Source organism: Lonchura striata, chromosome 14 (assembly GCF_046129695.1).
Source record: "Lonchura striata isolate bLonStr1 chromosome 14, bLonStr1.mat, whole genome shotgun sequence".
Classification (NCBI taxonomy): Eukaryota; Metazoa; Chordata; class Aves; order Passeriformes; family Estrildidae; genus Lonchura; species Lonchura striata.
In genome coordinates, this window is record NC_134616.1 from 18,786,767 (window position 1) to 18,797,512 (window position 10,746).

The following is a 10,746-nucleotide window of genomic DNA, read 5'->3' on the forward strand; positions in this document are numbered from 1 at the left end:
GAGAAACTGCTAATTTTAAGAAGCCTTAATTGCCCCAAGCCTCTTTTTGACAAGCTAAAACGGTAGCTGAGAAAGGCTCGGACCCGTTGGATGTTATTTTACGGCTAAGCTAGCCGTGGATGCGCCAGGCCGAGAGGCAAAACTAATAACCCATGCGGCGAAATTACTTATGTCGGTGTCCTTTTTAAATTCCAGCACCTGGAACTGTAGCGCTGAGGGTGGATGTCCGGGGGCGGCGGGAAGGCGGTTCCCGAGCGGCGGAAGGGGCGCGGGCGGCCGGGGCGGGGCCGGGGCCGGGGCGGGGCCGGGGGCGGGGCCGGGGGCGGGGCGGGGCCGGTGCCGGTGACGCACGGGCGGGCGGTGCCGGTGACGCGGCCGCGCGGGGCCCGGCGGGACGGGGCGGGGCGGGGCGGGGCGGTCGCTGCGCTCCGGCCGGCGGGGCAGCACGCGGCGCGGCCATGGCGGACGGGGACGGTGCGCAGCGGTGGGGACCGGCGGGGGCGCGGGGACCCCCGGCGGGCAGGGGCGCGGCCGGGGCTCGGGGCCGGGGCGGCGCCGCTCGGGGAAGGGTCTGCGGGCGGCTCTGCCCCGCCGGGCCTTCGCCGCTCTGCCCTGCCGCGCTCCGCCGCTCACTCCCGGCGTGTCGCTCCCGCAGGGTCCAGCGCGAAGAAGCGGCGGAAGAAGGAGAAGCGGGCGCTCGCCGATGCTGATGTAGCGGTGAGCGCGGGAGGGTTGATCGGGCCGAGCTCGGGGTGGCGGGGGGCTCCCCCGGCCCCTCCGTGGGGCTCCCCCGGCCCCGTCCGTGCGGACGCGTTCCGGGCGCCGCGGGCAGGGCTGGGACGGGCTCCCGCCGCTCCGTCGCGGCCGCCCCGCGTGGCGGCACGGAGCGTCCCGGGCCACGTGGAGCGGCGGGAGCGCGGCCCGCCGGCTTCCCCCGCTCTGATCCCGCCGAACTTCGCCCCCCAGGACATTCAGCACACCGAAGACTTTCTCATCAAGCCCGAGTCCCGCGTGGCCCAGCTGGACACGTCGCAGTGGCCCTTGCTGCTGAAGGTAGGGCGGGTTCTGCTCGACCTCGTGGCCCGTCCGTGTTCCCGCTGCTTTTGTCCTCTGCCCCTGGAGGTGTAACCCCGCTGCAGGGAGCCGCGCACGTGGTGCTCTGCCTGCAGAAATCCTGTTACAAGGTCTCTTCAGCACTTTCATTTAAGTTTTGTGAGTTTTTCGTGCCTTGGAAAGATCCCGCCGTATTTCTTGAGTTTTTCGTTTGGGTCTGATCGTGGCCTGTGCTGTGTGTAGGCTTCCAGGTTGCTTCTGATGAGTTTCTGGGGAATTAATGTTAAGTTTATCCTGCATTGTCAATGCATATATTATGCCGCTTTCCCATCTTCTTCAATCCAGGATTTCTATTTATTTTTTCGGATTTTGTAAAATAATATCGTGGTTTCATTGTTGGGTCATTTTCATTTTGGAGGTGGTTCTATCACCTAAGTGTACAAATCAGGCCTGGTAGAGATACACTGCAAAATATTAACACTGAAATCAAGGAAGCTTAAAAAGACTTGTAATTTCTGCTTGGATTTTGTAGAATTTTGACAAGTTAAATGTGAGGACGGCACACTACACACCTCTTCCTTCCGGTGCTAATCCCCTGAAGAGAGAGATTTCTGACTATGTTAGGTGAGTGCAATGCAGGCCAGAGTGGTTTATTTTTCTTGCACAGTTAATACCTTTGAAATATTTTCTGTCTGGATTCTCCTTGCACCTTTCTTCTTCAGTCAGTGCTTTGCCAGAATCAGTAAACATTTAAATAGAATGCACTGATCTCTCCCTGTAAATATTTCTTTATTTTGGGATTGTAGCAGGTGTATGGATGAACATGCAAAACCACGTAAGGAATTCTCTGGGGTCTTCAGAAAAGTTCCTTGGTCTGCTGGGCTTGGAGTTCATAGAATTAGTTTGGTTGTTTTTTTTTTTTTTATATAAGTGCAGGGGAGAATTCCTTGAGAGTGGATTAAATCACCTGTTGTGTATGGAACAGGTCAATGTGAGCTTACTGAGAGCTGCTGGGAGGCTCATTGCTACTCTGGCTGTATAGAAATGCATTTCTCTGCAGCCAGGACAGCATTTCCAAGTTACTGCACTGTTGCCATGTCTGCCCTGATGCTTAGCTGCCATTCCCTGCCTTTTTGCCCTACAGGTCTGGCTTTATTAACCTCGACAAACCCTCCAACCCGTCCTCGCACGAGGTGGTTGCGTGGATCCGGCGCATCCTGCGAGTGGAGAAGACAGGGCACAGTGGCACCCTGGATCCCAAGGTGACCGGGTGCCTCATTGTGTGCATCGAGAGGGCGACACGGCTGGTCAAATCTCAGCAGAGTGCAGGTTTGTTTGATGCTCGGGGCCATTAGCAGTGACTAGGGATGTGTGAAATGTTTTTGGAAACAAAATGGAGATTGGCCTTTTGAAGTTTTAGCAATCTTAGTCTTCATTGCCTTGACCTTAAGGGTTGCATGTTATTCCAAGACACTGAGGACGCATCCATGTTGTCTCAGGTGGTTTTCTCATTGCTTCTCTGGTGCTTGGGTTACAAGTCAGCGAAAACACCTCTGATAACCAGTTGGACTTACTGCCTCAGCCTCTACCAGTCCAGAGAAGAAATAGATGCAGCTTAGATTTATTTCCCTAAAAGAAAAAACAACTGTAATAAACCATGCCCATTTCGCAGAAGAGGTGGTAGGATTTCAGGGTTCTGGGGACATGTGGCTGTTAATCAGGGTGGACCTTGAGGTCAACAACAAATGCCAGTGGCCGTTCCTGACTGCTCTTGTCATTCTTTCAGGCAAAGAGTATGTGGGAATTGTTCGGCTACACAATGCCATTGAAAGTGAGGCTCAGCTGGCCAGGGTAAGTCTCACGTGCTCTTAGCCACGCTGGCATCTGGCATGCAGAGTGCTGGGCACTGGTGGAGATGAGAGGCCAGGAGTGAAGCTCAGGTGTGCTGTGTGTGAGGTGATGACACAGTTTATCCATTCTCTGAGTGCAGTGGAGCTGCCCTCCTGCAGCACCCCAGCTCCTGTTCTAGGCTCTGGGTGCTGTGCAGCCTCCAGACATCCTGCAGTGTCCCAGTGTCCTACTGGGGGCTGCTGTGATGTGTGGCTGGCTGCCTGCAGGAGGGGAGCAGTACTGGCAGGGTTGGAGCCCCTCTTTGGGGGGCTCCATCCTCACTGGGACGAGGGATGGTGTCTGATCACATGCTGCCATCTAATGGAAAAATCCTGGCTGTGCTCACTGACATCTTGACCACATCACTGGCATAGATTTGCTGTATTAAATATGGCATTATCAAATCAGGATAAACCTTGTGGTTTCTCACTCTTGGAAGTGGACACAATTGCTACAGACTCCAAGGTGCTCCTGCATTAGGGCACAGATGTAAACTCTTGCTTCTTCTTCTTCCCTCAGGCCATAGAAACCCTGACAGGTGCCCTGTTCCAGCGGCCACCCCTCATTGCTGCTGTCAAACGACAGCTGAGAGTCAGAACCATCTACGAGAGCAAGCTGGTGGAGTATGATCCTGAGAGAAGATTAGGTAAAACAGGACTTTCCTGCCTTCTTCCTATAAAACTGACAACTGATAAAATTTTCTGTGAAATGAGCTGCTTCTGGCAGATGTCTTTGGACCTAAATCTTCCCATTGTCCAGCAGTAACTGCTTCACACATGGCTTTGGTGTGCTGGGAAGCAAATCCCATCTCTGTATTGCTGCACTGTTCATAGAAGAGCCAAATGATGTTAAATAGATGGCATTAGCTCTCAGGGCAAAGATGACCTTCATCTATCACCCCATGCTGATGGCTCTGGGAAGGGCTGGGCATACAACTTCTCTTGAAGGATGTGGTTTATTTGCTGCTTAAAAACCCTCTATCCTGTCATGCCTTTCAGGTATCTTCTGGGTGAGCTGTGAAGCAGGCACATACATCCGAACCCTCTGTGTGCACCTGGGCTTGCTGCTGGGCGTGGGGGGCCAGATGCAGGAGCTCCGCAGGGTCCGCTCCGGCATCCTGGGAGAGATGGTACAGTGGCACCTCAAACTATAACCAGCCCTTTTGAAATGGTCAGAATTGCAGGAGCTCCTTGGAACTGTGCGAGTTTTATGGTGTTAGGAGGTTTAGGCTCAGGGAGGAATTTTGTGAATAGCCCCCAGACAGTGAGAGCTCTTGCTGTGGATGATATGTAACCAAAGTGTTGAGTTCAGTTCAGGATGTTGCTCCTGTTCTGGTAATTAAACTTTGGGACAGTGAGTGACTGGGAAGTGCACTGTGGTGGCTGGAAGTTTGTTTTATGTCACCTGTGTTTCTCAGCCTACAAACCCCAGTGTCCTGTGAGTTCAGGAGTGTGAAGTGATTGCTTGGGGTCAGCACAGCTCAGGGAAGGTGGTTCATAGGAATGAGCCTGGCAGGTGCAGTCGTGTGTGATTTTGGACACTTTTCACTCTGGTCATAGACAGATCCTGCTGCTGGTCCAAACTCCGGAGCTAATTTCTTTCTTTGCAAAGCAGCAGTATCAGAGTGCTTCCCCACCCATCTGTGCTCCTAGCACAGCTGAAATCACTGGGTCATTTCTGAATTCTAGGTGTTGGGTGCCACAGCTGCCTCAGAATTTATTCTATGTCAGAGACTAAAGAGCTGGTTAATTTAGACTTCTGCTCACTAACCTTTGTCTTAGAGCCCCAGGAATTTAACTAGGTCATATTTAAAAGTTTCATGTGGGCAGACCTTAGACCATAGATGCAAATGCTGTCTGAGATTAGGAAGGTCCAAGTCTGGTAGCTCAAGCCAGGCTGACCTCAAGCTGCTGATGGAAAGTATTCTTTCCTCTTTTAAGTTGTGTTTTCATGCTTGTGGTGGGTGTCTCATTTCACTCCCTTTTCCAAACATTATTTGCTGTTTGGCTTCAGCTATTCTCTTGTGCATGTGTCAAGTGGTGGCCGATGGGAGAGTTTAGAAGGGTTTTGTCTTTGCAGGACAACATGGTGACCATGCACGACGTGCTGGACGCCCAGTGGCAGTACGACAACAACAAGGATGACAGCTACCTGCGAAGGGTCATCCTGCCCCTGGAGAAGCTGCTGACTTCACACAAGAGGCTCGTCATGAAAGACAGTGCAGTGAGTTCCTGAGGCAGTGCCAGGGGACAGACAGACACTGCAAAGTCCTCCTGACTTGTGCAGCTGGTAGCACACCCAGGGGATCAGCAGCCATGTGATGTCTGGTGCTGTCCTGATGGTGACTTGTGTAGATCCTCATATGGGCTGCTGCCAGAGCAGCACTGAGATGCAGGAGCCATGAATTAAATGACAGAGGATCTGCTCTCCTCACATGAAGAGGATGCTGATGGTTATAAGAGATCTGCCTCACCTGTTTGCTATGATAGGTGCTTTGCTTTCTCCTTCCAAAGCTCACAAGTTTTATGTAGTGAACAAAAACGAATAGTTACTTAGGGATAATATTGCTGGGATGGTAATGGCAATGGGAAGCTAAAAATTAGAGATGCTTCGTACTTTGATTCTCATGATAGCTTCTAAGTCCTCCCCTTCCCTACATTTTCAGGTTAATGCCATTTGCTATGGAGCCAAGATCATGCTGCCTGGTGTTCTGCGGTATGAGGATGGGATTGAGCTTAATCAGGAGATTGTTGTCATCACCACGAAAGGAGAAGCCATCTGCCTAGGTATGAAATGCCTCCTTCTCCTTGTGTCCTGCTAACTGAAGAAATAACAGACTGTGTGACAGCAAAGGCACCACAATTAGTTCCCGTGTGCAGAAGGTTTAATTAGTTTTAGATTTAATTAATGCTTCCTGATGGGGTATGTGGGCCCAAGGCAGCTGTTTTTGGACAGGATGTTAAGAAGCAGTGGCTGCATTAGTCCTAGGCAAGGTGTCAGGGGTTCAGCAGCTGTGTGATGCTCAGGTGTGCTGTGTGTGAGGTGATGACACAGTTTATCCATTCTCTGAGTGCAGTGGAGCTGCCCTCCTGCAGCACCCCAGCTCCTGTTCTAGGCTCTGGGTGCTGTGCAGCCTCCAGACATCCTGCAGTGTCCCAGTGTCCTACTGGGGGCTGCTGTGATGTGTGGCTGGCTGCCTGCAGGAGGGGAGCAGTACTGGCAGGGTTGGAGCCCCTCTTTGGGGGCTCCATCCTCACTGGGACGAGGGATGGTGTCTGATCACATGCTGCCACCTGGCACATCACACCACCTGGTAGATCAGTGCAAAGGGACTCCAGCAACTGCCAGCTTGACTTGAAACAGTGCCCAGTTGTAACCTGGGTCTTCAGAGAAGCTGTGTGACTGGGGTGACACTTGGTGGGAGGTGTTGGTCATCTTTGTGCTGACAGAGGCAGAACAGGCTGTCACAGTTCTGCTCTTCAGGAGTTACTGACCTCCATGCCTGCTTCTGCAGCCATTGCCTTGATGACCACAGCAGTCATTTCCACGTGTGACCATGGTGTCGTGGCAAAGATCAAGAGAGTGATCATGGAGAGAGACACGTATCCCCGGAAATGGGGGCTGGGTCCCAAGGTGAGTGCTGCTGTGGGCCTGGGGTCAGTCCCAGGGCAGTGGTGGGAGCCCAGCCACTGGGATGTGGGGCTCTGGGACCTTTGGACAGAGCGGTGCGAGTCTCTTCTACAGGGCCTTGCTGTAATTCTGCTGTGGTCTCCTGGATCTATAATGGTGGCAGTTCCCAGTACCAGGGCTGTGGCAGCGCAGTGCTCGTGGGAGTGAGGCTTTCCCTCTCAAAAGAGCCTGGGGGCTATTGCTGGTGTTCAGGCATGGGCTCCTCAGATCTGTACAGCAGCAGCCCTCCTGGTAAGAGCCAAATGATGTGAAGTGGATGGCATTAGCACTCTGTGCAGAGATGACCTTCATCCATCACCCCATGCTGATGGCTCTGGAGGGGCTAGGCAGTAGTTTCTTTTCCTTCTGGTGCAACACTGCTTAAATGCACACTGTGAGACACTAAACTGTGTCTGAAGGAGAGGAGCAGTGGGAACACCCAGTGTTGGGTTCCTCTCCCACATCAGGCATGTGCTAGTAGCTTAACCAGGCTGGCCTGATGCAGGCTGGACTCAGAACTCTCTGTCAAGTTGCTCATCCCATTCCTGGATTCGAACTCTCAGTGGCTCATCCCATTCCCGTGGTTTAGGTGAAAGCTTTGGGGCTGCTGATGCATCTGTCTCATGGCAAGGGTGTAGTAATTTAGGATAGTTCAAGCATTTTGGAATCCTTTGCAAAACCTCACAAGCAAGTAGTCTAGCTCAAATGCTGCAGGTCATTAAGCTGGAAAAACCCAGTCAAAGATCCAGGCTCCATAATATGCAGTTGTGTTACTGTGACTGTTTTGCTGTGACTCCCCCATCAAATTAGCCATTATTTACTGATAAAGATGCCTCTTGTCTGAGATTTAGGTTTCTGTGCAGGAGATGTTTTGTCTTACATGTTTAAAAGTCCTTGGAACAGTGGTAATTAGATGATGCTGCAGTTGTTGGCTTGGCTTGTTGGATTCCCTCCTCTCAGCTTGAGGGAGGATTTTTCCTACCTGGGGCTGTAGTTTGACTTGTTGCACTTTGCTTTCAGGCCAGTCAGAAGAAGATGATGATCCAGAAGGGTCTGCTGGACAAGCATGGAAAGCCCAATGAGAGCACACCAGAGTCCTGGAAGATGGAATATGTGGATTACAGGTAGGTATTGGGTGTGTCACTCCCACATGGTTATTCAGAGGGTGCAAGGGTTGGGCTGGATGCTGCTGTTTGTGCATGGATCACGTCAGGCTTGGCCCAGGGCTGTCTGGACCTGTGGGATGCAACTGCATTTCTTGGAGTGTGTTGCTCTTGGGCAGTGTTGGAAGGAAAGGCCCTGAGCAGACAGTTATCCCTTTTTAGCCTGCTGTGGTTTTAGAGGGAGTCAGTCTGCTAAATTAAATGGGGGAGGCCATGCTGTTGCCCAGCCCAGCTGGCCCTGGTGCAGGCTGCAGGTCTCCCCTACACCAGCTTCCCCCCCAGCTCCTGGGTGGGTTCCAGAGCCCTTGTGAGGGGACAGGGATTTGTACCAGTCCAGAGCAGCATGAGGCAATGACTGTCCTGTGCAACCTTTGGGATTTTTTCTTTCAGGGATACTTCCAGGAAAGAAGCAGCTGCTGATCACCAAGCTGTTTCAGAGGTGGACAGGGCTGCAAAAGTGAGTATTTGCCAGTGCTCTCTGGCTTTTACTTTATGCCCGTTATTCCCATTAACTGCATGTACCTTGCACCTGCATTTTGGTCCAATTATGATTTTTAGTCCAGGGTTTTCGTGCTGTTTGTGAGGCACAAGGTCAGTGCCTATTCACAGTTCCTTGCTGGGCCTCCAGCAATTTCCCACCACCCAGGGGACGATTTGCAGCTCAGACACCAAGCTACTGGCACTGGGCATATTCTTTAACACAGCACAAGGAAGTATATTGTATGGAGCCACAACAGAGTTTTGTTGTGCTGGAGAACCTTTTTGGAGACTACAGAGAGCTGCAGACATGTCCATGCAAGAGTTGCACTTAAAGTTCCCTAACTCAGGGTTTTTGCATGCCCTGGGAAAAGTACAGCAGTGTTTTAAACTAATATTTGGGATACAGGAAACACTGAAAAATACAGGGTGCAGTTCTGGCAGGAGCAAATCCTAGACAGTGTATGCTGGAGAGTCTGCAAGTCAGCCTGTTGTTAAATGCAGTTTTATTGAATCAGGCAATCGGTTTTCCCCTCATCTGAGCTCTGCTGGAAGGTGTTGGTATGTCTGACAATGTGTTCCCCCAACAGAGAAAGCGAGACTCTGAGAGTGAAAATGAGGAGGCTGTGACCCCACCATCCCCTGCCACCCCACCACCAGAGGAGCTGAGCAAAAAGGAAAAGAAAAAGAGGAAGAAGGAGAAGAAGGCCAAAGAGGCAGCTGAGAGTGGGGGAGAACAAATTGAGAGGGTATGTAATTGGGTACTGCCATGGTCTGGTCCCAACATGGTAGAGATTGCTGTGTGTCCCTAATTACCTCCAGGGTTAATGCATGAGCAGCCTGCAGTGTGTGTCCACAGAGTGCCAGGCTTTCCACAGCAGAGGAGAATGTTTTAGAGGTGCATTTTGAACTGAACTGGTGGTTGGAGATGGGGCAGTGGGGCCCTGTCCACCTCTGTGCTCTGGTGCCCTGTCATGGGTCCCTGTGGGAGGATGGTGCTGGACTGTGCCGTGGGGAGCCTGCACTGCTTCTGGGCTGGAGCTGTTCCTCCTGAAATGGGCAGTGGGGGAATCCTTTTTGATGGCTTCCTGACCTTTCCAACTTGTCCACAGGCCAGTGAGACCAGCACCAAGAAGAAGAAGAAGAAGAAACAAAAGGAGGTAGAAGAGAGCTCAGACTAAGCAGCTGGGTCTGTCTGAAGCAGGCAAACCTCATCAGGGAGGAGTCTTAGGCCTTGAGGAGAACTGGCTGCATGGCAGAGGAGCCAGCAAGTTCCAAGTTCTTTTCTGCTGTTTATATGAGTGAGTGGGTCTTTGCCCTGCTCAGGTGCCCCTCTTCATCCTGGTTTAAGGGTTGCCAGAGGAGCAGGGTGCCTCACTGTCTCTGTACTGGACTGATCTCGAAAGCTGAGCACCATGATGCCAACAGAAGTGGTATCTTCAGGGAAACTGTAGCTTCTGGCTCTCCTTGGTCTCTGTTTCCACCTAGAGAGGGTGGAATAATCTTTCCCTTCATGTACTGCCTCTTTCTTTTCTCCCAAGGCTGAAGCTGTTACCTGACAGTTAAAGAATGTGTTGTTTCCTGGAGGAGTGGCTTTGTCACAGCCCATGTGACTGGGTTTCCCTGGGGACAGTCAGATCAGACTTAGGATCAAATCCTTATTTCTGAAGGACTATGTTGTAACTGAACACGATTGGCTTCACGTTCAGTTAAATGAGGCTAGTTCACTCAGATTATTTTTCACTCCTATTTTTACCTTTATCATGAAAGGATTAGAAAATTTAATTCCTCCTTTTTGCTTATAGCACAAGGACATGCGTGTTCACTGTGTGCTGATTCCCAAGCCCAGATGCCTCAGTGACCTGGGCAGTGTGTCCATTTTGTTGACCCTCTGCTCTTCTCTACCCCTTTGTTGTACTGCAAAGCTTTTGGTTGCCTTGCCTGGTTCTGATGCCCAGTGTGCTCCGAAGGCTGGAGGGCAGAAAGGGACCAGGAGGTGGCTGACCAAGATGTTCTTCATGCTGCTGGGACTGGAGTTCTCCTGAGGAAGATCTTGGTCAGAGGCAGCTCTGCCAAGGGACATTGGGTGTGGGCTTGAACAGTTTCAGAAGAATTTGTTGCTAACCTATATGGAATTAATTGCTGGGGGCAGAAGGTCTCTCCTCTGTCACAGGGGTAATGCTCAGCCAGGGTTTAGTTCCTTTTAATGAGGAAGGCCCCTGGGCTGTTTTTGCCCTTGTGCATTAGTCTTAACGGTCTATCCTCTCCTCCAGTGCTGGATATGCAGGCAGTGGGGACAGCAGTTGGTGGGTGTTACAACCTGAGCATGAGAAAAAAAAAAAAAAATCCATTTTTATTTACTCTTTTTTTTAAAAAATAAATAAAACTTCTGGTTTTGAACTGGTGATTTTCTTGCTCCTCTGGCTTCTCCCAAAAGGTCAGTGGCATTCATGGGGCAGATTTTACCACATACCCAGCCTCTGCTCCTCTCCTG

General features: G+C 51.4%; 1 protein-coding gene and 5 non-coding genes across 6 annotated transcripts; all 6 read left to right on the top strand.

The window, feature by feature from the left end:
• The first annotated feature begins 409 nt into the window (after positions 1-409).
• Positions 410-10,579, top strand: DKC1 (dyskerin pseudouridine synthase 1). The gene is made up of 15 exons (XM_021534519.3): positions 410-474; positions 656-717; positions 967-1,053; positions 1,586-1,677; positions 2,198-2,382; positions 2,840-2,904; positions 3,463-3,589; positions 3,942-4,072; positions 5,023-5,166; positions 5,609-5,729; positions 6,458-6,576; positions 7,633-7,736; positions 8,166-8,232; positions 8,843-9,001; positions 9,365-10,579. The coding sequence occupies exons 1-15, from the start codon at positions 459-461 to the stop codon at positions 9,431-9,433; spliced, it is 1,548 nt and encodes a 515-aa protein (XP_021390194.2). The 5' UTR covers positions 410-458; the 3' UTR covers positions 9,434-10,579.
• Positions 3,005-3,251, top strand: LOC116183661 (small nucleolar RNA SNORD17). The gene has a single exon (XR_004148328.1). It is a non-coding gene; the product is annotated as a small nucleolar RNA SNORD17 (small nucleolar RNA).
• On the top strand, positions 3,781-3,856 carry LOC116183663 (small nucleolar RNA SNORD83). The gene has a single exon (XR_004148330.2). It is a non-coding gene; the product is annotated as a small nucleolar RNA SNORD83 (small nucleolar RNA).
• On the top strand, positions 4,235-4,369 carry LOC116183666 (small nucleolar RNA SNORA36 family). The gene has a single exon (XR_004148333.1). It is a non-coding gene; the product is annotated as a small nucleolar RNA SNORA36 family (small nucleolar RNA).
• LOC116183660 (small nucleolar RNA SNORD17) lies at positions 5,981-6,226 on the top strand. The gene has a single exon (XR_004148327.1). It is a non-coding gene; the product is annotated as a small nucleolar RNA SNORD17 (small nucleolar RNA).
• On the top strand, positions 6,871-6,946 carry LOC116183659 (small nucleolar RNA SNORD83). Its single transcript, XR_004148326.1, has one exon. It is a non-coding gene; the product is annotated as a small nucleolar RNA SNORD83 (small nucleolar RNA).
• Positions 10,580-10,746: the final 167 nt, after the last annotated feature.

Excerpts from the sequence above, each read along its gene's own strand:
- DKC1 (XM_021534519.3), top strand. Across the intron at positions 1,054-1,585 it reads AGTGGCCCTTGCTGCTGAAG|AATTTTGACAAGTTAAATGT; the intron begins GTAGGGCGGGTT and ends TGGATTTTGTAG. Across the intron at positions 9,002-9,364 it reads GGGGAGAACAAATTGAGAGG|GCCAGTGAGACCAGCACCAA; the intron begins GTATGTAATTGG and ends ACTTGTCCACAG.